This window comes from Salmo trutta, chromosome 25 (genome assembly GCF_901001165.1).
Source record: "Salmo trutta chromosome 25, fSalTru1.1, whole genome shotgun sequence".
Taxonomy (NCBI): domain Eukaryota; kingdom Metazoa; phylum Chordata; class Actinopteri; order Salmoniformes; family Salmonidae; genus Salmo; species Salmo trutta.
In genome coordinates, this window is record NC_042981.1 from 46256556 (window position 1) to 46283232 (window position 26677).

General features: G+C 41.6%; 1 protein-coding gene across 1 annotated transcript in view; it reads left to right on the plus strand.

Moving 5' to 3' along the window:
* babam2 (BRISC and BRCA1 A complex member 2) overlaps window positions 1–24646 on the plus strand; it is a 214088-nt gene extending 189442 nt beyond the window's left edge. Inside the window, exons 9-12 of the mRNA XM_029714084.1 lie at window positions 15963–16033; window positions 20752–20834; window positions 20963–21116; window positions 22496–24646. Of these exons, the coding sequence (XP_029569944.1) occupies window positions 15963–16033; window positions 20752–20834; window positions 20963–21116; window positions 22496–22559 (372 nt within the window). The 3' untranslated portion in view covers window positions 22560–24646. The remainder of the gene's footprint in view (window positions 1–15962; window positions 16034–20751; window positions 20835–20962; window positions 21117–22495) is intronic.
* Window positions 24647–26677: the final 2031 nt, after the last annotated feature.

Sequence of the window (26677 nt, forward strand, 5' to 3'; positions counted from 1 at the left end):
TTCTCGATGCCAAAAAGGCCTTTTGATGGAGTTGGGTGGAAATTCTATTAGAAAAAATGTATCTGGGTGACCATTTTATTAATTCAGTAAAATTACTTCATTCTGACCCATCAGCAACAGTTAACACAAATGGTAAATTATCAGAAAGATTTCCTATCGGTAGGGGCTGTCGTCAAAGCTGTCCGTTATCTCCTGCTCTGTTCACGTTAGTCATAGAACCACTGGCTGAGGCAATAAGGTATAGTAATAACATCAGTGGGTGACGAAGAGCAAAGAACTTCAGAATTTCGTTATTTGCTGATGATGTGCTTTTATACATGTCCAAACCAGAGACCTCTGTCACTGCAGTAAATCAAATTGTATTGGTCACATACACGTATTTAGCTCAGCATTCAACACCATAGTACCCTCCAAGCGTATCATTAAGCTCGGGGCCCTGGGTCTGAACCCCGCCCTGTGCAACTGGGTCCTGGACTTCCTGACGGGCCGCCCCCAGGTGGTGAAGGTAGGAAACAACACCTCCACTTCGCTGATCCTCAATGTCTTCCTCAAGTCGGCCACGGAGAAGGAGAGCCCACAGACCCTGCCACATACGTCTCGTGTCTGAGCCGTTGAATTGCGACTCCACTTCCTCTCTATAGTGACGTTTTGCCTGTTTGATTGCCTTACGGAGGGAATAACTACACTGTTTGTATTCTGACATATTCCCAGTCACCTTGCCATGGTTAAATGGTGGTTTGCGCTTTGTTTTGCGCGACTGCTGCCATCTATCCATGGTTTCTGGTTAGGGTAGGTTTTAAGTCACAGTGGGTACAACATCTCCTACACACTTCCTGATAAACTCAGTCACCGTATCAGTTTATTTGTCAATGTTATTCTCAGAGGCTACCCGGAACTTATCCCAGTCCACGTGATCAAAACAATCTTGAAGTGTGGATTCCGATTGGTCAGACCAGCGTTGAATAGTCCTTAGCATGGGTACTTCCTGCCTATAGGAAGGGAGGAGCAAAATGGAGTCATGATCAGATTTGCCTAAGAGAGGGCGAGGGAGGGCCTTGTTGGCATCCCGGAAGTTGCAGTAGCAGTGGCCGAGTGTTTTAGCTGCGCGAGTACTACAGTCAATATGTTGATAGAACTTTGGTCGCTTTTTCCTCAAATTTGCTTTGTTAAAATCCCCAGCTACAATAAATGCGGCCTGAGGATATGTGGTTTCCAGTTTGCATAAAGTCCAGTGAAGTTCCTTGAGGGCCGTCGTTGTATCAGCTTGAAGGGGAACATACACGGCTGTGACTATAACCGAAGAGAATTCTCTTGAGAGGTAATACGGTCTGCATTTGATTGTGAGGTATTCTAGGTTAGGTGATCACAATCACACCATGAGAAGTTAATCATGAAACTTACACCCCCGCCCTTCTTCTTCCCGGAGAGATATTTATTCCTGTCTGCACGATGAACTGAGAACACAACTGGCTGTACAGACTCAGACAGTATATCCTGAGAGAGCCATGTTTCCGTGAAACCGAGTATGTTACAATTCCTGATGTCTCTCTCGAATGACATCCTTTCCCTGAGCTCGTCAACTTAATTATCCAGAGACTGAACATTAGCAAGTAATATACTCGGATGCGGTGGATGGTGTGCGCTCCTCCTGAGTCAAACTAGGAGTCCACTCCAAATACTTCTTCTCAGCCCCTGGAATCAGTTCAATTGCCCTAAGGGGTACGAACAAAGGATCTGATTCTGGGAAGTCGTATTCCTGGTCGTAATGCTGGTAATGCTGGTGAGTTACCGCCGCTCTGATATCCAAAGGTTTTTCCCGGCTGTGTTATTTAAAACGATTCTGAGCTAATAATGTAAGAAATAACACATAAAAAAAACAAAATACTGCAAAGTTGCTTAGGAGCCCTCTGTCGGCGCCATTTTCCTGGACATATCTGAATATGGTAACCTGTCAGGTTACAAAATGTATGTGGATAAATCCATGGCTTTACCTTTGAATATTCGAAAATCAACTTCGAAACGATATCTCCATTCCAATTGACTGAAACAGGCTTTAAATACTTGCTTCTGCTATTCTACCTCTAGAGAAACATACCTTTGTGGTCCTACAGTTGAAGTCAGAAGTTTACATACACCTTAGCCAAATACATTTAAACTCAGTTTTTCACAATTTCTGACTTTTAATCCTAGTAAAAATTCCCTGTCTTAGGTCAGTTAGGAACGCCACTTTATTTTAAGAATGTGAAATGTCAGAATAATAGTAGAGAGAATTATTTATTTCAGCTTTTATTTCTTCCATCATATTCCCAGTGGGTCAGAAGTTTACATACACTCAATTAGTATTTGGTAGCATTGCCTTTAAATTGTTTAACTTGGGTCAAACGTTTTGGGTAGCCTTCCACAAGCTTCCCACAATAAGTTGGGTGAATTTTGTCCCATTCCTCCTGACAGAGCTGGTGTAACTGTGTCAGGTTTGTAGGCCTCCCTGCTTGCACACTCTTTTTCAGTTCTGCCCACAAATGTTCTATAGGATTGAGGTCAGGGCTTTGTGATGGCCACTCCAATACCTTGACTTTGTTGTCCTTAAGCCATTTTGCCACAACTTTGGAAGTATGCTTGGGGTCATTGTCCATTTGGAAGACCCATTTGCGACCAAGCTTTAACTTCCTGACTGATGTCTTGAGATGTTGCTTCAATATATCCACATAATTTTCTTTCCTCATGATGCCATCTATTTTGTAAAGTGCACCAGTCCCTCCTGCAGCAAAGCACCCCCACAACATGATGCTGCCACCCCTGTGCTTCATGGTTGGGATGGTGTTCTTCGGCTTGCAAGCCTCCCCCTTTTTCCTCCAAATATAACGATGTTCATTTTTGGCCAAACAGTTCCATTTTTGTTTCATCAGACCAGAGGACATTTCTCCAAAAAGTACAATCTTTGTCCCCATGTGCAGTTGCAAACCGTAGTCTGGCTTTTTATGGCGGTTTTGGAGCAGTGGCTTCTTCCTTGCTGAGCGGCCTTTCAAATTATGTCGATATAGGACTCGTTTTACCTGTGGATATAGATAATTTTGTACCTATTTCCTCCAGCATCTTCACAAGGTCCTTTGCTGTTCTGGGATTGATTTGCACTTTTCGCACCAAAGTACGTTCATCTCTAGGAGACAGAACGCATCTCATTCCTGAGCGGTATGATGGCTGCGTGGTTCCATGGTGTTTATACTTGCGTACTATTGCTTGTACAGATGAACATGGTACCTTCAGGCGTTTGGAAATTGCTCCCAAGGATGAACCAGACTTGTGGAGGTCTACAATTTTTTTTCTGAGGTCTTGGCTAATTTCTTTTGATTTTCCCATGATGTCAAGCAAAGAGGCACTGAGTTTGAAGGTAGGCCTTGAAATACATCCACAGGTACACCTCCAATTGACTCAAATGATGTCAATTAGCCTATCAGAAGCTTCTAAAGCCATGACATCATTTTCTGGAATTTTCCAAGCTGTTTAAAGGCACAGTCAACTTAGTGTATGTAAGCTTCTGACACACTGGAATTGTGATAGAGTGAATTATAAGTGAAATAATTGTCTGTAAACAATTGTTGGAAAAATGACTTGTGTCATGCACAAAGTCGATGTCCTCACCAACTTGTCAAAACTATAGTTTGTTAACAAGAAATGTGTGGAGTGGTTGAAAAACTAGTTTTAATAACTCCAAACTAAGTGTATGTAAACTTCCAACTTCAACTGTATTTAGAAAACCTCCCATAAATGCCCCATAATTGTGATGTTTTTATTTATTTTTATTTCATGACTGCCCTTTTGTATAATGTTTTTCTGTGTCCTTATTCCTTTTATTGTTACCCGGTATGTGTGCCTCACTTTGTTTGTTTGTCTATGTAAACTCTGGGGGGAAAAAAATATCATAAATTACCCCCCCCCCCCCCAAAAAAAATGTTTTACCTGCTGTACGTGCCTAGGTAGGAGAACCCTGTGTGCTTTGGTGCAAAGCGGAGAATCACGAGTGATATGCCTCAAGGGTGTAGGTCTGATGCTGTGGTGACAACTGGTGGAAATCTTTTAGGAACAAAGGCTGTGTTACCAGACTCTCCAAGCTTGACCGCTGCTGTGGATCCTGCAGTCAATTCTTTTAAAATCAGCATTAGCTCTTGTCAATCTGCACTAGATGTACTACATACATTATAGCTGTTATTCAAAAATACAGACCTGGCTCCAACCACTCCTTATCGCGTTCTTCTCCCTTCAGTGATGGATGCAAACAACTGCGGAATGCAGGGGTGTTGTCGTCCTGGATGTCCTGCATGTGGTTCACAAGACTTCTCCACTTGGCCTCCATCACATCCGGATTTCCACTTGCCATTGAAGCCGCCTTTCAGTACAGATGATTCACTATGGACGGCTTCCAGAGCTTCAGGTCCTTGCACCCCTTCTACGTTGACAGGGCATTAAGTTTCTTCCCCAGGCCTGTTTTGGAGGCAAAATAATACTTGGAGACAAAACACTCTCCGACACTAAATCATGTTGTTTTCTTTCTCATGTGAATTCAGCACACAATTAGTAATGCCTTTAACATACCTTTGCCACAGTGCCAACAGTCATAGAAATGTGTTGTCCCATGGGGACACAAGGTCCCATGGTCTCTCTCACCGACTTGGTTACCTGTAGAAAGGGGGAAATTACAGTATTATTAGGCACTGATAATCCACAGTAAGTACATTAAACAATTCTACCACAAATCTATTTTACATTCTGTAAAGTGCTGGGAGGGATTTGACAGGAATTACTTTTGCATCACACAAGCACATGTAGAGAATTATTCTCTTGCAGGGCTAGTTCATTTTAAGGGCCTACATAAAGATAACTGAGCATTAGACATCACTTATTCAGGCAACAATTGTCAGTAGCTAACCTCATTAGGTAATAAGTCAATTTGTAGGCTGGTTTACAGGAAATATACTAGTGGGCTAACCTTTCTGCTTATAGTAGCAAACTAGCTCGAATTGTACATCACATAGCAAGCTACCTCTTTCTACTGGAGAAAGCACGCCCAAAAAATATTATCAGACAGAAAACCACAGGATTTTTACAAGCTACCTAGCCAGCTAGAGAATGTGCGGCAAAAGAAAATGCCAAAAATACCCCGCAAATTCCCGTGGTAAAATTCCCAAAATATGCACAATATCTGGATACCACAAGAATACAGGATAAATAGCGAACATTAGCTAGCTAGCTAGCTACAACAAGAATAACTGACTGTGTGTGTTAAAATTACCACATGACTTATCACATGATTAGTTTGCTAGCTAAGTTAATGTTAGCTAGCTATCCATTTCCACAGGACATTGTTGTAAGGGAAGGGACAGAATGTAGCTCAGAATAAGGGGAATATGCGATTGAACATAGCTAGCTAATATCAGAGCTTGTTTTATCTGCTATTATATTTCGCTTCACATAGCTAGCAAGCTAGCTAACTAGCCAGCCTGAGAAAAGTTATTTCAAATCAAATCAAATTTTGAATACAACCTTGCAGTGAAATGCTTACTTACAAGCTCTTAACCAACAATGCTGTTTTAAGAAAAAAAAAGTATTAAGTATTTACGAAAATAAACTGAAGTAAAAAATATATATATATTATATACACACACACAAATACAGAGTCAATGTGCGGGGGCACCGGTTAGTCAAGGTAATTGAGGTAATATGTACATGTAGATAGAGGTAAAGTGACTATGCATGGATAATTAACAGAGAGTAGCAGCAGCGTAAAAATGGGGATGGGGTAGCAATGCAAATAGTCTGGGTAGCCATTTGATTAGCTGTTCAGGAGTCTTATGGCTTGGGGTAGAAGCTTTTAAGAAGCCTTTTGGACCTAGACTTGGTGCTCCAGTACCGCTTGCCGTGCGGTAGCAGAGAGAACCGTCTATGACTAGGGAGGCTGAAGTCTTTGTCAATTTTTTGGGGCCTTCTTCTGACACCGCCTGGTATAGAGGTCCTGGATGGCGGGAAGCTTGGCCCCAGTGATGTACTGGACCGTACGCACTACCCTCTGTAGTGACTAGTGGGTGGAGGACGAGCAGTTGCCATACCAGGCGGTGATGCAACCAGTCAGGATGCTCTCGATGGTGCAGCTGTAGAACCTTTTGAGGATCTGAGGACCCATGCCAAATCTTTTCAGTTTCCCGAGGGGGAATAGAAATTTAGGCAGGTTACCTTGGTGTTCTTGGGCACAGGGTCTATGGTGGTCTGCTTGAAACATGTTGGTATTACAAACTCGGTCAGGGACAGGTTGAAAATGTCAGTGAAGACACTTGCCGGTTGGTCAGCACATGCTCGGAGTACACGTCCTGATAATCCATCTGGCCCTGCGGCCTTGTGAATGTTGACCTGTTTAAAGGTTTTACTCACATCAGCTACAGAAAGCATGATCACACAGTCGTCCAGAACAGCTGATGCACTCATGCATGCTTCATTGTTGCTTGCCTCGAAGCGAGCATAGATGTTATTTAGCTCATGTGGTAGGCTCATGTCACTGGGCAGCTCGTGGCTGTGCTTCCCTTTGTAATCCGGAATAGTTTGCAAGCCCTACCACATCCAACGAGCGTTGGAGCCGGTGTAGTACGATTCAATCTTAGTCCTGTATTGACGCTTTACCTCTTTGATGGTTCGTCGTAGGGCATAGTGGGATTTATTATAAGTGTCCGGGTTAGAGTTCCGCTCCTTGAAAGCGGCAGCTCTACCCTTGAAAGCGGCAGCGGATGTTGCCTGTAATCCATGGCTTCTGGTTGGGGTATGTACGTACAATCACTGTGGGGACAACGTCATCAATGCACTTATTGATTAAGCCAGTGACTGATGTGGTGTACTCCTCATTGCCATTGGAAGAATCCCGGAACATATTCCAGTCTGTGCTAGCAAAATAGTCCCGTAGCTTAGCATCTGCATCATCTGACCACTTCCTTATTGAGCTAGTGACGGGTACTTCCTGCTTTAGTTTTTTGTTTGTTCACAGGAATCAGGAGGATGGAAGTATGGTCATATTTGCCAAAAATGGGGCGAGAGAGATCTTTGTACGTGTCTCTGTGTGTGGAGTAAAGGTGGTCTACAGTTTTTCTTCCTCTGGTTGCACATTTTACATTCTGATTTAACATGCTGGTAGAAATTAGATAAAACGGATTTGTTTCCCTGCATTAAAGTCTCCGGCCACTAGGAGTTACGCCTCTGGATGAGTATTTTATTGACGGTCAATAGTCGACCAAGCCTGGAGCGTCCCTGCTAGGCATGGACACACACACACCAGAAACTCAGAGCTGTCAACACACTACAACAGTGTGTTGTTTGTGTGTGTGTGTGTTTATTAATCGTAGATCATTTCCATAGAACAATGGTTATATCGAAGGTCACGAATGAGTTAACACTGCCTCAAAATAATATGTTGATCTGCTCCTACCTGTATATGTTTTTGTGAAATATTCACTAAAATATTATCTGCATCATGCTGTATCTGCCTTTCCCATTAATGAACACCCGCACATAACCAACACATAGCCAACACACACACGCACATAACACACAATACACACTCAAATAACACAAGTATTGAAGCAGTGTTCAATGAGTCTAGGTTTCACATTCTTTTGAAACTGTATTGGTTTTTTTAACAGACAAGTCAGTGGCACACCACCATCAGAGCCTGTGAGGTACAACTTTTTGCATAAATCACATTATTCCAACCAGTTGCCATTCTCTCTCCCACTACCATCAGAAATGTAACTCACTGTTACAGTGCATTCGGAAAGTATTCAGAACCCTTCCCTTTTTCCACATTTTTACATTACAGCCTTATTCTAAAATGAAAAAAGAAATAAAAAATCCTCATCAATCTACCCACAATACCCCATAATGACAAAGCAAAAACACAGGTTTTTAGACATTTTTGCAAAGCTATTAAAAATAAAAAAAACATACCTTATTTACGTAAGTATTCAGACCCTTTACTATGAGACACAAAATTGAGCTCTGGTGCATCCTGTTTCCATTGATCATCCTTGAGATGTTTCTACAACTTGATTGGAGTCCACCTGTGGTAAATTCAATTGATTGGACATGATTTGGAAAGGCACACACCTGTCTATATAAGGTCCCACTGCTGACAGTGCATGTCAGAGCAAAAACCAAGCCATGAAGTCGAAGGAATTGTCCGTAGAGCTCTGAGACAGGATTGTGTCGAGGCACAGATCTGGGGAAAGGTAGCAAAGCATTTCTGCAGCATTGAAGGTCCCCAAGAACACAGTGGTCTCCATCATTCTTAAATGGAAGAAATTTGTCCGCCCGGCCAAACTGAGCAATCGGGGGAGAAGGGCCTTGGTCAGAGAGGTGTCCAAGAACTCGATGGTCACTCTGACAGAGTTCCAGAGTTCCTCTGCGGAGATGGGAGAAACTTCCAAAAGGACAACCATCTCTGCAGCACTCCACCAATCAAGCCTTTATGGTAGAGTGGCCAGATGGAAGCCACTCATCAGTAAAAGGCACATGACAGCCCGCTTGGAGTTTGCCAGAAGGCACCTAAAGGATTCTGACCATGAGAAACAAGATTCGCTGGTCTGATGAAACTAAGATTGTGCTCATTGGCCTGAATGCCAAGCGTCACGTCGGGAGGTTTTTCAGCGGAATGGACTGGGAGACTATTCAGGATCGAGGGAAAGATGAACGGAGCAAAGTACAGAGAGATCCTTGATGATAACCTACTCCAGAGCGCTCAGGACATCAGACTGGGGCGAAGGTTCACCTTCCAACAAGACAACAACCCTAAGCACACAGCCAAGACAACGCAAGATTGGCTTCGGGACAAGTCTCTGAATGTCCTTGAGTGGCCCAGCCAGAGCCTGAACCCGAGCAAACATCTCTGGAAAGACCAGAAAATAGCTGTGCAGCGACGCTCCCATCCAAGCTGACAGAGCTTGAGAGGATCTGCAGAGAAGAATTGGAGAAACTCCCCAAATACAGGTATGCCAAGCTTGTAGTGTCATACCCAAGAAGACTCGAGGCTGTAATCACTGCCAAAGGTGTTTCATGAAAGTACTGAATAAAGGGTCTAAATACATTTTTTTTTTTTTTTGCTTTGTTATTATGGGGTATTGTGTGTAGATTGATGAAGGAAAAAAACTATTTAAACTATTTTAGAATAAGGCTGTAACGTAATAAAATGTGGAAAAAGTTAAGGGGTTTGTATACTTTCCGTATGCACCTTATTGGCACACTTGATAAAGATGAGCAAAGACTGTATAAAATAAATAATTACAAATACTGAGCTATATTGTATGCTAAATATTTTTTTAAATATATTTTATACTAATACAATTACTCAGAGAAAGAGATTTTGTTTAACAAGAAATAAAATACATTTTCAAAAAGATAAGTTTCAAAATTATTGGCACCACTACACTAAATATTTTAATAAATAAAACAACATTTTCTCTGCATTCACATTCTACTTAGGTAAATCTCAGCTTAAGGAACTGTATTGTGGCCTTCCATGGCTTCCTGTTTCACTGGGGTATAAACATGCAAAATCCATTTCCGATCCATCACCATGGGGAAAGACAAAGAATTCTCAAATGAAAAAGCCAAATGGTTGTTGACCTTCATAAATCAGGCAATGGGTACAAAAAATTGCTTCCATAATATGCCACTTACCACTGTTAGGGCAATCATTTAAAAGTTTAAAACCACTGGATAAACTTGCCTGGTAGAGGACGCAAGTGAGTAGTTTATATAGGACGGCTTATGTCAATCAATCAAATCTTGTGATGTATGAGGAGGCGGGACTTCCGCCTAAGATTTTAATATCTCACCCAGGATGTAAATATCACATCCACGTGCTGTGTGTAATTATAAACTGGGTGGTTCGAGCCCTAAATGCTGATTGGCTGACAGCCGTGGTATATCAGACCGTATTCCACGGGAATGACAAAACATTTATTTTTACTTCTCTAATTATATTGGTCACCGGTTTATAATAGCAATAGGGCACCTCAGGGATTGTGATATATGGCCAATATACCACGGCTAAGGGCTGTTCTTACCTAGGACGCAACGCGGTAACCAGTCTATAATAGCAATAAGGCACCTTAAATATCCCCTCCATTGTTCTGAGTGGCCAGTGCTTCACATCAGGATGTGAATGACACCCTTGTTATTTATTTTTTCTGTGTGTTTTATGTAATCACACCCCACTGTTTTGATTACAGTATTGTGAATGTGAGGAAGGGTCCTCGTGTCTGTGTGCAGACATGTTGTGAAAGGTGTTGGTGGGGTGACAGAGACTGTGTTGATCAAGGGGCTATTGTATTGGGGCCTATGGGGACGTGGGGATTGATGTGATGGTTTAGTTAGAATGGAGGTTCCATGTTTGAGCATGACAACTATACCCCATTGTCCAATTTCCTTAACCAGTGAGAATTCTTGAAGTTGTGATGGGCTAGTCAGGAGAGGGGTTTGTGTGTATTAGTGGGGCAGGGGCTGGTGATGTGGGTCTGGACAGTTCAACTCTAAAATGGCTTAGTTGCTTCAAATAATTGTTTTATTAATGACACGAGCTGTGAATTTAAAACATGCAGGGTTAATTTAATTCTGTTTGGAAAAGTTACATGTCCAAGATTCACAGTTGGAGGCACTATCCTGACTTATTGGAGTGGTAATGGCTTGTTTGCATGCCTAAAAAACTGGTTGGGGGTAGGCTTGGGCCTTCCAGTGCATTCAAATCTGGCCCAGTGGAGAATCAATAAGCAGTTGCCTGGACTTCACTGAGCCATGGAAGTACTGAGCCTTGGAAGTTAGACTTTCTTATTTTATTTTTTTTATCGCTTTAGTGGAACATTTTCACAACTCTATGCACATAAATCACACAGATCATCGAAATGGCTCATGTTTCAAATCTTTAAGCACATTTTCAATTGACTGAGTACAACAACAACAAAAAAAATCACTTGTTCACTGCACCAAATCACTCTTTCAATTTGGATACATATTCACTCTGCTCAAAACCAGGCTACAGCTACAAGTCCAGACACACCACCCCCCAATTACAAAAGGTATAGAGAGTCTTGTCTTCGGGGGACAGCGAATCAACAATGTTTGTGCAGATTTTACCCTTGCAAAGGGGGTGATCTCCTGTATTCTGTGGATCCAAATGTGAACTTCACATTTCCATATCATAAAACTCATGTACAGTGTCAATGTTTAAGGTACTCAGTCAATTGAAAATGTGGTTAAAGTTTTGGTACATGACCCATTTTGATGATCTGATTAGATTTTTGTGCTAAGAGTTGTGAAAATGTTCCACATAATTAAAAAAAAAAAAAATGAAAGTCCAGACAATTGCTTGTTGATACCCCACTGGGCCTGGTGTGAATGCTCAACGAAGCTTAAACCTACCTCCAACCAGTTTGATTACAATGTTGGATTTCAACCCGGACCCCCAAAACACACTTCCCATTCAAAACAGTTTCCACGTGCCCAACCAAACCGCCCTTCTCTCCACCCCACAAACTTGATCAAAGTCACAATAGACCTTTGGGTCACCAAATAGCCTAATACATTACCCCTGATCAAGAGCAAAACACTTTGTCCCACGTTTGACCAAGGACTCTACTTGATCAAAAGTCTTTTGTCTTACATATAGCCCAATACACTACCCCCAGGATCACAACAAGCCCCTCACACCAGGTCCACACACACAGTGATGCAGACACACTGCTTGTGGAAATAAATGTAATCCTTAAGAGTCGATTAATGCACCTGTCAATCTAAGTAACATAATAAAAAAAAATCCCCTTCCAAATCTGTCAGTTGCAGATAGAGAAATCTTTTTTTGTTGTTGCATGGGCTACAGTGGTGTTTGTCAGACCATGAGACATCCTGAAAATCGGTCTTCTCACGAACACGTCCGTTGCGCACGAACGGTTTAGCCTACACACCAAATGACCACTCTGGAAAGATGAGACTCTCACGAGCACGAGGGTGTTCTCTGTTTCGCTCTTTGATCCCCCACAAGCCCCAAGGGACTCGTCTAAAGTCTGTACCACCGATGTGTAGCGTCCAAACCGTTTGGCCTACTAATATAACTCTATGGAAAGATGAGGTTCTCACGAACACAATGGTGTTTTCCGTTCTGCTCTACGACCCCCATAAATGGCTCAGGATTCGTATGAAGGTAACCCGGTACCAGTTCAAAAAATGAATGGAAGTATGGAGGCCAATAAAAATGGGGGTTAAATATGTGTCCAAGAAACAAAAATATTTCCTGAGCTTTCATATATTGCCTAGATATAGGACAGACACTTCAAAACCTTATTTCTTGGGATTTATTTTTGGACTGTCTGTTTTACATTTATAAATGTGTTATTCAATACGTTTCTATGGGCTATAAGTAGTAAAGGCCAAATTCAATATTTTATCAAATCGTTTTTACATATTTTTTTGTTGATACTTACAGGGGTCCTAAAATTCTAAATCAAATAGCTAAATGATCCATATGTTATCTTAGTAGAACACCACCCCCCACCCCCTCCTCAAAGGCTTAGACTTTTAGAGGTTAAGTACTATCACAAGAAATAGCCATTATCACTCCAATAACTCAGGAAGGTGTCTTCAACTGTGAGTCTTGGACATGCAACAAGGTTTGAACTGTAAGTTTCTACAAAGTCACTCAGAACAGTGGGTGTGATATTTACATCCTAGTGTGAAGCCCCAGCTACTCAGAACAGTGGGTGTGATACTCACATCCTGGTGCGAAATCACATGGGTGTGATATTCAAATCCTAGGCGTAAATCTCGCCCCCCTCATAAATCACAAGATTTTTTTGATAGTTTGACAGAAGCCATCCTATATAAACTACTCAAGTGTATCTTGTCCCCACGTACAGTGAATAAGATGGTTCGGGAAGGCAAAGAAAATTCCAAGGGACCACAGTTGGAGAATTACAGAACTTGGTCGAATCTTGGGGTCTCCAAATCTACAATTAGACGCTACCTCTATGCCAATAGGCTCGTTGGAAGGGTTGACAGAAAAAGCTTTTATTGTGAGCAGCCATCAAATGTAAATGCCTGGAGTTTGCTAAACGGCATTGGCACATGGATTGGAATTAGGTGCTATGATTAGATGAGACGAAAATAGAGGTCTTTGGCCACGTTTACCAAGGTGAGTTAGGCGTTGAAATGAGGATGCAAATGCAGAAAACAACTCCATACCTACTGTAAAATATGGTGGCTGTTTTGCTTACACTGGTCCTGGGGCCCTTCTTAAGGTCAACGGCATCATGAACTCTACTAAGTACCATTAAATGTTTGCTGAAAATGTAATCGCCTCTGCCATGAGGCAGAATTCTTCTGCAAGACAATGACCCCAAGCACACATCAAAATCCACAAAGAAATTGTCAATTGACCACAGAATCAACATTTTTCATGGCCATCTCTGGACTAAAACCCATTGAAAACCTGGTTTGAAATGAAGAGGGCAGTCCATAAGCACAGACCGAAGGATATCAAGGATCTGGTAAGATTCTATACGGAGGAATGGTTTGAGATTCCTCCCAATGTGTTCTCCAATCTCATAAACCATTATATAAAAAGGTTCAGTGCCGTTATCTTTGCAAGATGAGGGTGCACAAAGTATTGAAAACGGGGGCCAATATTTTTTAGGATTATACAGATAAGACAGAACAGGTAGAGGGCAGAACACATACGGATCCCCTACCAAACCCACTCCAACCCCCCCATGCTCTAACAGAGCCCCACCCCAAGACTTAAAGCAGGCATGATATAAACTCAGCAAAAAAAGAAACGTCCTCTCACTGTCCTCTCAACTGCGTTTATTTTCAGCAAACTTAACATGTGTAAATATTTGTATGAACATAAGTTCAAGTTCCACAGACATGTGACTAACAGAAATTGAATAATGTGTCCCTGAACAAAGGGGGGGTCAAAATCAAAAGTAACAGTCAGTATCTGGAGTGGCCACCAGCTGCATTAAGTACTGCAGTGCATCTCTTCCTCATGAACTGCACCAGATTTGCCAGTTCTTGCTGTGAGATGTTACCCCACTCTTCCACCAAGGCACCTGCAAGTTCCCGGACATTTCTGGGGGGAATGGCCCTCGCCCTCACCCTCCAATCCAACAGGTCTCAGACGTGCTCAATGGGATTGATCCGGGCTCTTCGCTGGCCATGGCAGAACACTGACATTCCTGTCTTGCAGGAAATCACGCACAGAACGAGCAGTATGGCTGGTGGCATTGTCATGCTGGAGGGTCATGTCCGTATGAGCCTGCAGGAAGGGTACCACATGAGGGAGGAGGATGTCTTCCCTGTAGCACACAGCGCTGAGACAACAAGCTCAGTTCGATGATGCTGTGACACACCGCCCCAGACCATGACGGACCATCCATCTCCAAATCGATCCCGCTCCAGAGTACAGTCCTCGGTGTGACGCTCATTCCTTCGACGATAAACGCGAATCAGACCATCACCCCTGGTGAGAGAAAACTGCGTCTCGTCAGTAAAGAGCACTTTTTGCCAGTCCTGTCTGGTCCAGCGACGGTGGGTTTGTGCCCATAGGCAACGTTGTTGCCTCTCATGTCTGTTGAGGACCTGCCTTAAAACAGGCCTACAAGCCCTCAGTCCAGCCTCGCTTAGCCTATTGCGGACAGTCTGAGAACTGATGAAGGGATTGTGCGTTCCTGGTATAACTCGGGCAGTTGTTGTTGCCATCCTGTACCTGTCCCGCAGGTGTGATGTTCGGATGTACCGATCCTGTGCAGATGTGGTCTGCCACTGCGAGGACGATCAGCTGTCCGTCCTGTAGCGCTGTCTTAGCCGTCTCACAGTACAGACAGTGCAATGTATTGCCCTGGCCACATCTGCAGTCCTAATGCCTCCTTGCAGCATGCCTAAGGCACGTTCACACGGATGAGCAGGGACCCTGGGCATCTTTCTTTTGGTGTTTTTCAGAGTCAGTAGAAAGGCCTCTTTTAGTGTCCTAAGTCTTCATAACTGTGACCTTAATAATTGCCTACCGTCTGTAAGCTGTTAGTGTCTTAACGACCTTTCCACAGGTGCATGTTCATTAATTGTTTATGGTTCATTGAACAAGCATGGGAAACAGTGTTTAAACCCTTTACAATGAAGATCTGTGAAGTTATTTGGATTTTTACAAATTATCTTTGAAAGACGGTCCTGAAAATGGGACGTTTTGCTGAGTTTACAAGGGTGCCAATAATACCTATCTTTTTAAGGGGAAAAGTATTGCTTTTGGAACAACACCGTTCTCTGAGCAAATGTATTAGTATACTTTTTGTTGAGTATACAAAATATAGCTCAGTACTTATGTTATTTATTTTGTACTGTCTTTTTTGCTCATCTTTGTCAAGGGTGCCAATAATTTTGGAGGTGACCGTATTAATATAAATCCTTGATTGTTTGTGTCACAAAACTGTCACGGCCATCGTGCTTATTAGCGTCACTAAGGGGTCACTGGGTTGGCGACTGACCCCGAGTGTAAACATGCGTAAATCATCCTCTGATACACTTTATAGTTTGACATCTCAGCTCTTCGATATCTGCACTCATTAAAAACGCTGACGTATAATGTCGGAGTATTGATTGATGCTCAAATGATATGGTCTCATCTTCTTGAGAGGTTGTATGTACCAACCAGGGTCATCCTTGGTCAATTTGAATTCAAGTCACTCAATTGAGGAAGTGATTTAAATTGAAAATGATACAATGGAAAAATTTGTGAAATAAAAAGCATGTTACTTTCTGTATTAGGTTGGCTTAACTTTTCAAGATGCCAACCCCAAAAGTAACGTTTTAGTATTGTACAGTTCTGTTTCAGCTAGTATTTGCCTGGTAATCAAGTAGGTATTCATTTATCTCCCTCCCTCCCTCAGGTGCAGTATGTCATTCAAGGCTACCACAAGAGGAGAGAGTACATTGCTGCCTTTCTCAGTCACTTTGGAATGTAAGTCTGCGGTATGTCTGTGCCTGTGTGCGCCCATGTATGCGAGAAAAAAACTGAAATATCACATTTACATATGTATTCAGACCCTTTACTCAGTACTTTGTTGAAGCACCTTTGGGAGCAATTCCAGCATCGCGTCTTCTTGGGTATGACGCTACAAGCTGGGCACACTTGTATTTGGGGAGTTTCTCCCATTCTTCTCTGCTGATACTCTCAAGCTCTGTCAGGTTGGAAGGGGAGTGTTGCTGCACAGCTATTTTCAGGTCTTTCCAGAGATGTTTGATCGGGTTCAAGTCCGGGCTCTGGCTGGGCCACTCAAGGACATTCAGAGACTTGTCCGCAAGTCACTCCTGCATTGTCTTGGTTATGTGCCATTGGCCTGTCAGAAGGTGAACCTTCGCCCCCAATCTGAGCGCTCTGAAGCAGGTTTTCATCAAGGATCTCTCTGTACTTAGCTCCGTTCATCTTTCACTCAATCCTGACAAGACTCCCAGTCCCTGCCGCTGAAAAACATCCCCACAGCATGATGCTGCCACCACCATGCTTCCCCGTAGGGATGGTGCCAGGTTTCCTCCAAACGTGACACTTGGCATTCAGGCCAAAGAGTTCCATCTTGGCTTCATCGGAACAGAGAATCTTGTTTCTCATGGTTTGAGAGTCCTTTAGGTGCCTTTTGGCAAACTCCAAGCGGGCTGTCATGTGCCTTTTACTGAGAAGTGGCTTCCGTCTGGCCACTCTACCATTAAGGCCTGATTGGTGTAGTGCTGCAGAGATGGTTGTCCTTATGGAAGGTTCTCCCATCTCTACAGAGGAACTCTGGAGTTCTGCCAGAGTGACTATCGGGTTCTTGGTCACCTCCCTGACCAAGCCCCTTCACCCCCGATTGCTCAGTTTGGACGAGTGGACAGTTCTAGGAAGAGTCTTGGTGGTTCCAAACTTCTTCCATTTAAGAATGATGGAAGCCACTGTGTTCTTGGGGACCTTCAATGCTGCAGAATTATTTTGGTACCCTTCCCAAGATCGGTGCCTCGACACAATTCTGTCTCGGAGCTCTACGGACAATTCCTACGACCTCATGGCTTGGTTTTTGCTCTGACATGCACTGTCAACTGTGGGACCTTATATAGACAGGTGTGTGCCTTTCCAAATCATGTCCAATCAATTTGATTTACCGCAGGTGGACTCCAATCAAGTTGTAGAAACATCTCAAGGATGATCAATGGCAACACGATGCACCTAAGCTCAATTTCGAGTCTCATAGCAAAGGGTCTGAATACTTATGTAATTAAGATATTTCAGGGTTTTTTATTTGATAAATTTGCAAGAATCTCAAAAAAACTGTTTTCACTTTGTCATTATGGGGTATTGTGTGTAGATTGATGAAAATGTTTTGTTTAATCAATTTTCGAATAAGGCTGTAACGTAACAAAATGTGGAAAAAGTCAAGGGGACTGAATACTTTCCAAATGCGCTGTACATGGAAATGTGTTTAGTAAAAGCATGAGCTGACACACACCCAGAAAGTTTTGTAGAGGAGAGTAAACTGTATAAAGGAAAGTCGCACACTCTATATGCTCCCAACCGGTGTTCACAGGGAGAAGCCCTAGATTGAACTTCAATCAACTTTCTAGAGCAGTGGTCACCAACCGGTAGCTCGCAATCGATTGGTCGTTCTCCAAGGCATCCCTAGCTTATCGCCAAACATTTCTGTAAAAAACCCAATGAAAAGCCTTGTGTTCCTATTTTCTTGTATTCGTCTAGGGCTGTTGGCGGAAGGTTCACCCGATTCACAGTGGTGTAAAGTACTTCATTAAAAATACATGGAAGTACTACTTAAGTAGTTTTTTTGGTATCTGTACTTTACTATTTTTATTTTTGACTACTTTAATTCACTACATTCCAAAAGAAAATAATGTACTTTTTACTCCGTACATTTTCCCTGACACCCAAAAGTACTTGTTACATTTTGAATGCTTAGCAGGACAGGAAAATGGTCCAGTTCACACACTTATCAAGAGAACATCCCTGGTCATCCCTACTATCTGATCTGGCGGATTCACTAAACACATGCTTCGTTTGTAAATTATGTCTGAGTGTTAGTGTGTGCCCCTGGCTATCCGTAATTAAAAACACCAAGAAAATGGTGCCGTCTGGTTTGCGATGAAGATCTGTGAAGTTATTCAGATTTTTACGAATTATCTTTGAAAGACAGGGTCCTGAAAAAGGGACGTTTCTTTTTTTGCTGAGTTTATAAGGAATTTGACACTTGACACTTAAGTACACACTTAAGTACATTTTATCAATTACATTTACTTTTGATACTTAAGTATATTTAAAACCAAATACTTTTAGACTTTTACTCAAGTAGTATTTTACTGGGAGACTTTTACTTGAGGCAATTTATATTAAGGTATCTTTTACTCAAATATGACAATTGTGTACTTTTTCCACCACTGACGATTCAGCTGCCCTGCACGCCGGGTAAGCCAACTGTTGCCATTTTGAACCATTTCATGTGTCTGAAGGTACAAATCCTACCTTCTCGGCTGGCCCAGAGAACAAATCAAGTGCGCTGTAGGCCTACCGCTGACAAAACGGATGGCTCAGATGACCGTGTCAAGTAGCAGATAAAAGTTACTGTGAGATTTCAAAATGTTTAAAACCATGACAAGAGAGAGACTGGCAGCAAATACAGCAAAGCGATGCTGTTTTTATGAGTGAGTTAATGCTGAAGTTCTTACTGAGCACTGTCAACACTTTGTATTCAACACTTTTATAAGCCACAAAACACGCATTCTTCTTATTTCCACTCAGCGCTACAACAAGCACTGCAGCCGTAATGAATGAGAAGGAAAGTGTATCTATAGCCTTGAGTTGTTGTTATTTTTAACTTCTTGGGTCTATTTTAATATCAAGGAATAATTCCGAAATAATGCGGTGCGACTCGAGTTTCCCCATCAGCTGGAAGATGAGTGTCCCTTTTGGGTCAGTGTCAGTGGAGGAAAGGGAGAGCGGAGGGATGTTGAGGCAGACCCTCAGTCTTCTGCTCTCTCCCTCTGTTGACACTGATCATCAGATGCAGGCACCATCAGCCCAGTAAAATAAAAAGCAAATTATTTAAATGTATGCTCACTCAGCTGTGCTTCACAAGTAACACAACAGCGCATCTATTACCGGTGTGATCATATAACCACAGCCATTATGCTGTGATAATGTATTGGGCCTATAGCTTACTGCACAAACATCATTGTTACAGTACTGGTTTTAATGGGTTAGGCTTACGTTTTTTAAGTCATATTAAAAAAAAACATCTGAGCGGTAGATATCGGCTTGCATTTGATCTTGACTCAGAAAAGGTTAGTGTCCGCTGTTCTAGTGTTTTCCCTGTTAACACTATCAACATTTCCCTTTACTGTGGCAATTGTGTTTAAATCAATGCAATATTAGCCACGTTCAATGCAACATACTGAAACAAAATTAACTATGCAAGAGATTTTGTTGTAGTCAGAACACATCGGAGTATGATTCTATTGCATTGACATGCACAACTCAGCCCGTACTCTATTGCCCTATAAGGATCTGTGGCATTTATGGATCTATGCCATTTACTTTGAACTGGACTGTTTACAGCATCAATAGGTTGTGAGTAGATGCGGATGCACTTGTTTTTAGATCAAAGTGAGAGCTGCATGTAGCCACGTGTGCACATTTTGTTCATATCCTTTGCTATTTAGTGAGTTATTAGCCCAGTTATAGATCATTTGTTGGCAGCGATAGGGGAGTGATTGCTTCCTACAAGGGCGCAAAACATAAACATTTCTAGACATCTTTTAAAAGCGAGTCTGGTAAATAGCTTTTTTTTTGTCTTAAAGGGGCAGCGTTGTATTTTGAGACAGGTTTGAATAAGCTAAGTAGCAATAGGCAGAGGTAGGCATAATTTGTCTGATTCTCTGTAATAATGGTATGGGAATAATAATTCATTTTACTTTGTGAGGTGTTTTCTTGCATCAAACAACAAAACAACATTCTTCAGTCACTTCCTTGTCTGAAGGACAAGTGGATAAACAGGTTAATGTCAAGCCCTGCATGTCTCATGGAATGCAGCACCTACATTGAACACCACACATTGGCTGCTACTGTAGGCTGAATGATAGAACAGCTATTTCCATGTTAAAATGTTATGAAATGCATTTTCTTCACTGTTTCTGATGGTAGGCCACTCTGGTAGGCCTACATTATGATCAAATAGCCAAAGTAGCACACTGTTAAAGCTGTAACTTAAAGCAGGTAAAGCCTCGGTGTTCACAGTAAACGCGCGCCGGAAGTTGCACAGAATTTTGACAACGTTCAAGTTTGTACTCAGCAGACCTGAAATTTGCTCAGTGCCGAAAAGATTTACAGGGAACATTGCTCCCACCAATTTAATGGGTAAATCTAACCAACGTTTCGGCAACGCAGTGCCTTCTTCGGGGTTGGAAATCCCCTGCATTTGAAAAAGGCACTGCTTTGCTGAGAAGTTGTTTAGGTTAATCAAAAAGAAATAATACAAAATAAAATAAAAAAGCTTTACCCATTTAAGTTGTTAGGAGCATGTATAGACAGTGCTACTTTCATCTAAGTAAGCACATTTGTAGTGTTGTATTTGATTAGTATGGGGCATGTGGACACGTTACAGTGTCTATATAAGAAAGGTGTACGTGCGTGCATGCTTGTTGCAGGGGGGTGGTGGAGTACGATGCAGAAGGATTCACCAAGCTCACTCTTCTCCTCATGTGGAAAGACTTCTGTTTCCTTGTCCATGGTGAGTTACACATAAACACACACACACACACACACACACTTCTTTCCTACATTCAACCCCACATCACCTCTTTCTCTCTCTCTCTTTCTCTCACTATGTCTCTCCCCTTCTCCCCTCTCCTCCTCCAGTGGACCTCCCTCTGTACTTCCCGCGGGACCAGCCCACTCTGACTTTCCAGTCTGTGTACCACTTCACCAACAGTGGGCAGCTGTACTCGCAGGTGCAGAAGTCCTACCCTTACAGCCCCCGCTGGGATGGCAACGAGATGGCCAAGAGAGCCAAGTAAGACAGTCAGTTTTGCATTCCCCACTAATGGTTAGGATTGGGGGAGGGGAAGCTGATCCTAGAACTGTATCTAGGGGATGCTTTGTTCACCCCGTAGCATACTGGACAACAATGACCATTTGACACACTATACCATACAATAATGACTTACACTGAGTGCACTTTTACATTAGGAACAACTTCCTAATATTGAGTTGCACCCGCTTTTGCCCTCAGAACAGCCTCAATTTGTCGGGGCATGGAGTCTACAAGGTGTCGAAAGCGTTCCACAGGGATGCTGGCCCATGTTGACTCGCTTTCCACAGTTGTGTCAAGTTGTCTGAATGTCCTTTGGGTGGTGGACCATTCTTGAAACACAAGGGAAACTGTTGAGCGTGAAAAACCCAGCAATGTTGCAGTTGTTGACACACTCAAACCGTTGTGCCTGGCACCTACTACTATACCCCGTTCAAAGGAACTTTTGTCATGTCCATGTCCATTTGAATGGCAAAGATACACAATCTATGTCTCAATTGTCTCAAGGCTTAAAAATCCTTCTTTAACCTGTCTCCTCCCCTTGATCTACACTGATTGAAGTGGATTTAACAAGTGACATCAATACGGGATCATAGCTTTTACCTAGATTCACTTGGTCAGTCTGTTTCCTAATGTCTTATACACTTAGTGTATAATTATCCATAATACAGGATGATAATGATAAAAATTGAATTTATTTGTTTAGGCCTTGTAATTGACTAGTTAGCAAGAAACTTGCAAAGCTGTTGAACCTGCTACCATCTTTGGACCAGCTCTCCCTCGCCAAATACATTTTATCTCAATCTAACTAATCTGGGACAATAATGCTTACATGAAAAGCAAAAAAATCCCTGTCACACTAACAATCACAATAACAGTACAACCACCTAATCGCTTTCATCGAAAAGACATATCACTATGCACACCATGGTGAAGATTTGTATGCAAAATAAATGTGATATGATTTATAAATGTATGGCTCTCCCAACTTTATCCTGCTCTACCTTTTTTATTTTTAACATGAACCAGTTAACCCTGTTTGTGGTTTAATGGCTTTATCTCCAGCTGACCATGCTTACTTTGCACAGAATAGGAGTGCTTAACTATAACAGCAGAGGTTTTGTCCCAAAGTTGATAGTTACATGGAATAGATATGTCATTGTCTTTGTTTATATCGCTGGTCTCCAAGGAAAGTCAGTATTCTATTGCTGAAAGAGCAAACCGGTGCTTTGCTTTTATGGTCAGATAAGTACTGGTGCGCTTCCAGTAAATCTGTATCTGTCTAAATTACTTTTATTGCTCTCTTTCTCGCTCTCTGGCTCTTTCTATCCATCTATCTATCTGTCTATCTTTCTCCACAGAGCATACTTCAAGAGCTTCATCCCTCAGTTTCAGGAAGGGGCCTTTGCCACTGGGAAACTCTAGGACTGAAGTACAGCAGCGTGTGCGTGTGTGTTTGTGTGTGAATGGACTGCACGATAGTGATAATGTGCTTACTGTACAGGTACTCTCTAACGCCACGTTGATCATTTCATGCTTTTTCCTAAACTGTCTGTTTTTCCATTTTATTAAGTTGTTTTTTTCTCCTTTCTTAAAACTAGAGGGAACGAAAGTACTGAAAAGCTGTTGCTAAAAATGGTTTGGAGTAGTAGGTCAGAACCACTTGTTACGTCAACAGACAGATGTGGGGCTTGCCCAGCCAAAGTGTTACAACTTCAAAGCAGACATCACTTCTGATCTTCAGAGTGGTTGTCAGAGAACTGGAAAAGGGCCCTTAAAGGGGAATAACGGAACCCCCTCTGACTCATTGTTGGACCGTCTGTCAAAGTGTTCACCTCTCTCAGTCAGGGACAGCGAGGTAGAGCTAGAGCGAGATGCTACGTCACCAGGTTATGCAGCCGCTCACTCACTGCAGCGCTAGATAGAACTTTGGTGAATAACACGATAATAATCAACTTTAGTTAACAGTGGTCATACAAAATTTGGGAAGGTTACCGCTCAAGCAGCAACACACGCACGAGGGGACTCCTCATAAACACAACACACTGGCAATTTTCAAAATAGCCTACATCAGACTTTAGCACATAACCCAACAAAACACACCTTTTACTTTATTGTCAGAAGCATCATCAGACCTCTGTAGTAGCCTATTTCATTTCTCTCTTTCAGTGCTCTGGAAACCAAGCAGAAAATGCTGTGCTCTAAAGGTGGCATAGCCACACAAATACATTAGAAGATAATTGTTGATCTGATCAGATCAAGAATTTTCTGACAACCTTTATCTCATAAATGATGTCGCTGGTGTATTTTGTAATATATTGCGCAGTAGGCTATACGTTTTTTACCAGGCTCACGTCGTTCCAGGCTGAAAACATACAAGAATACTTTTACATTTGATAAAATTAGCCTACATTATTACATTCTCTTGCTCGCTCAAGGCAAATTGCTTGCATTTTTTTGTAAATCATTGTCAATAGTCTACCGATTTAGAAAATGTAAATGTGGGCTAATAATAAATGTAATAATAGCATATTTGATCTACCCCAATGAAAAGTTTGAAAGTGAGCATAAATCACATTTTGATAAGATGCATGCATCAGTACCTAGGCTATCTATTATATCTGCAACGGAAATTATTTTACAAGGATTGGTTCGCTGTCAGCTGCCTGCTGTAGTAAAGTTACAATTTAATGAAACATTTCTTCCATAAATTAGCCGTATGGCCCATATGTGTCATCCAATGAAGTGGACGTTATGTTGCACACTCACTAGTCTTTCCCTCTCAATGTTAGTATATATATTTTGCCGTAATGATCGGATCACACCATGCAACAATTGATGTAGCCTACAGTCAGAGATGGAAGATGGGCAATGTTAATTGGCAGGTGGAATGATGTCCAATGGGGTTGCATGGTTAAAAGTGGGAGGTGGGATCAGGTTGGCTCTTTTCATCCTTGCTTGGCAGAGATCTCAGAAAAGGTCAAATTATGAATCTGCTACCCAAAATGATCACATAAAATTAGCATGTTCGCTGTGACAGAAAGTTTTATATTTTCGTAGATTTGTGTTGTTCCACAAAGTTCTATCTAGCGCTGCAGTGAGTGGGGAGCTGCATAACATAGTTGTAGCGCTACCTTGCTCTCCGTGAGTGAGAGAGGTGAGCACTTTGACAGACAATTCAACAATGAGTTAGAGGGGTTTATTCCCCTTTAACTGTTTGACTGGAGCTCAATGTGGAAAAGATCAAGATCAGCGGTTCATCTTGATTCATATCAAACAGTGGGGCGGGGCCAAACCTTGATCTTACCATTACCTGATCGCTCTACACTTGTCTTAATCCTTGCCTTGAGAAGTCCTCCTTAGTACTATGTACATTGGAGAATACTGTAAAAACCTGTGATCATATTTTGAGTTACTACATGACAGTTTTTACTGAATTATGTTTTTCTGTTAGATTTTTGTTTCACCAACATCTCAGTCAGTCATTTTCCCAATAAACCCCTCAAATCATATACTGTCCGGAAATACATTATTTCAAAGTTGATGTGATTGTCAGCCACTGAGAATTCTGGCCTGTGCTAAATGTACTGTGCCTTCAGAAAGTATTCACACATCACATTTTGTTGTGTTACAAAGTGGAATTAAAATAAATGTAAATGTATGTCAATGATCTACACAAAATACTCATGTCAAAGTTTATATATATATATATATATATATATATATATATATTACAGCTCTGATTCTTTCTGGGTAATCTCAAAGAGTTTTCCACACCTGGATTGTAAAAAAAACATCCCATTAGTCTTTAAAGTTCTAAATGCTCTGTCAAGTTGGTTGTTGATCATTTCTAGACAGCCAGCGATTTAAGTCAAAACTTTAGCTAGGTCATTCAGGAACATTCATTGGCATCTTGGTAAGCAACTCCAGTGTACATTTGGCCTTGTGTTTTAGGTTATTGTCCTGCTAAATGGTACGATTGTCTCCCAGTATCTGTTGGAAAGCAGACTGAAACAGATTTTCTTATAGGATTTTGCATGTGCTTAGTTCTATTCCGTTACTTTTTATCTTAAAAAAAACTCCCTAGTCCTTTGTGATGACAGGCATACCCATAACATGATGCAGCCACCACCATACTTGAAATTGTGAGGCGTGGTACTCAGGGGTGTGTTGGATTTGCCCCAAACATACCACTTTGTATTTAGGACAAAAAGTTCATTTCTTTGCCACATTTTTTGCAGCATTACTTTAGTGCCTTATTGCAAACAAGATGCATGTTTTGGAATAATAATTCTTTCTGTACAGGCTTCCCTTTCACTCTGTCATTTAGGTTAGTATTGTGGAGTAACTACAATGTTGTTGATCCATCCTCAGTTATTGGTCACAATTAACTTTTCCTCTCCATATCATAACGCACTTATTACACATCTATAAGCATTTCATGAACGTGTTATAACAGGTTTATAGACGAGAGGAGAGAACTTGAGACAAAGGGGTTATTTCAGAATGACCAGAAGCTGATCTGTTATGATCAGCTGTTATGATCCGCATTAGGTTAATTAAATATATCCATAGCATATGTATAGCACATTTGTCATTCTATGCAAAAGCTCATATTTGTGTATCTTAATAGATGCATTATTACAATGACAGCATAGTGTCGTTATGGCTGTTGTCATTATGGCCATACCAGTGTTACTGAATATGCCAAAAGGCCAAACCACGTTTTTAAAATCATGCTGATATATAAGTTAGCCTGTACCAGCCCCATTTCCCCCATCTTCTGCGCCTTCTTCTCACTAAGGTCAATGGTGCATAAAGATCCCCACAGGGTTGAATCCTCAGGATCAATTTTATGGATCAAATCGTGTAGTTGAGGGTCATAACTCATTAACAGCCCTCCACATCACAGTTAAATTGGTCATACTGGTCTATAATGCACATATGAAAGGTCTATGTAGTAAAATAAACTATATTTTCTCTTTCATGAAACATTTATAACATTTATAGCTAAGCACTTCATGGTAATTACAGTTGAAGTCAGAAGTTTACATACCCTTAGGTTGGCAATATTAAAACTCGTTTTTCAACCACTCCACAAATTTTTTGTTAACAAACTATAGTTTTGGCAAGTCGGTTAGGACATCTACTTTGTGCATGACACAAGTTTTCCAACAATTGTTTACAGACAGATTATTTCACTTATAATTCAATGTATCACAATTCCAGTGGGTCAAAAGTTTACATACACTAAGTTGACTGTGCCTTTAAACAGCTTGGAAAATTTGTCATGGCTTGGAAAATTTTTCAACATTTGTCAACATTTTGTCATGGCTTTAGAAGCTTCTGATATGCTAATTGACATAATTTGAGTCAATTGGAGGTGTACCTGTGGATGTATTTCAAGGCCTACCTTCAAACTCAGTGCCTCCTTGCTTGACATCATGGGAAAATCAAAAGAAATCAGCCAAGGCCTCAGAGAAAAAAATTGTAGACCTCCACAAGTCTGGTTCATCCTTGGAAGAAATTTCCAAACGCCTGAA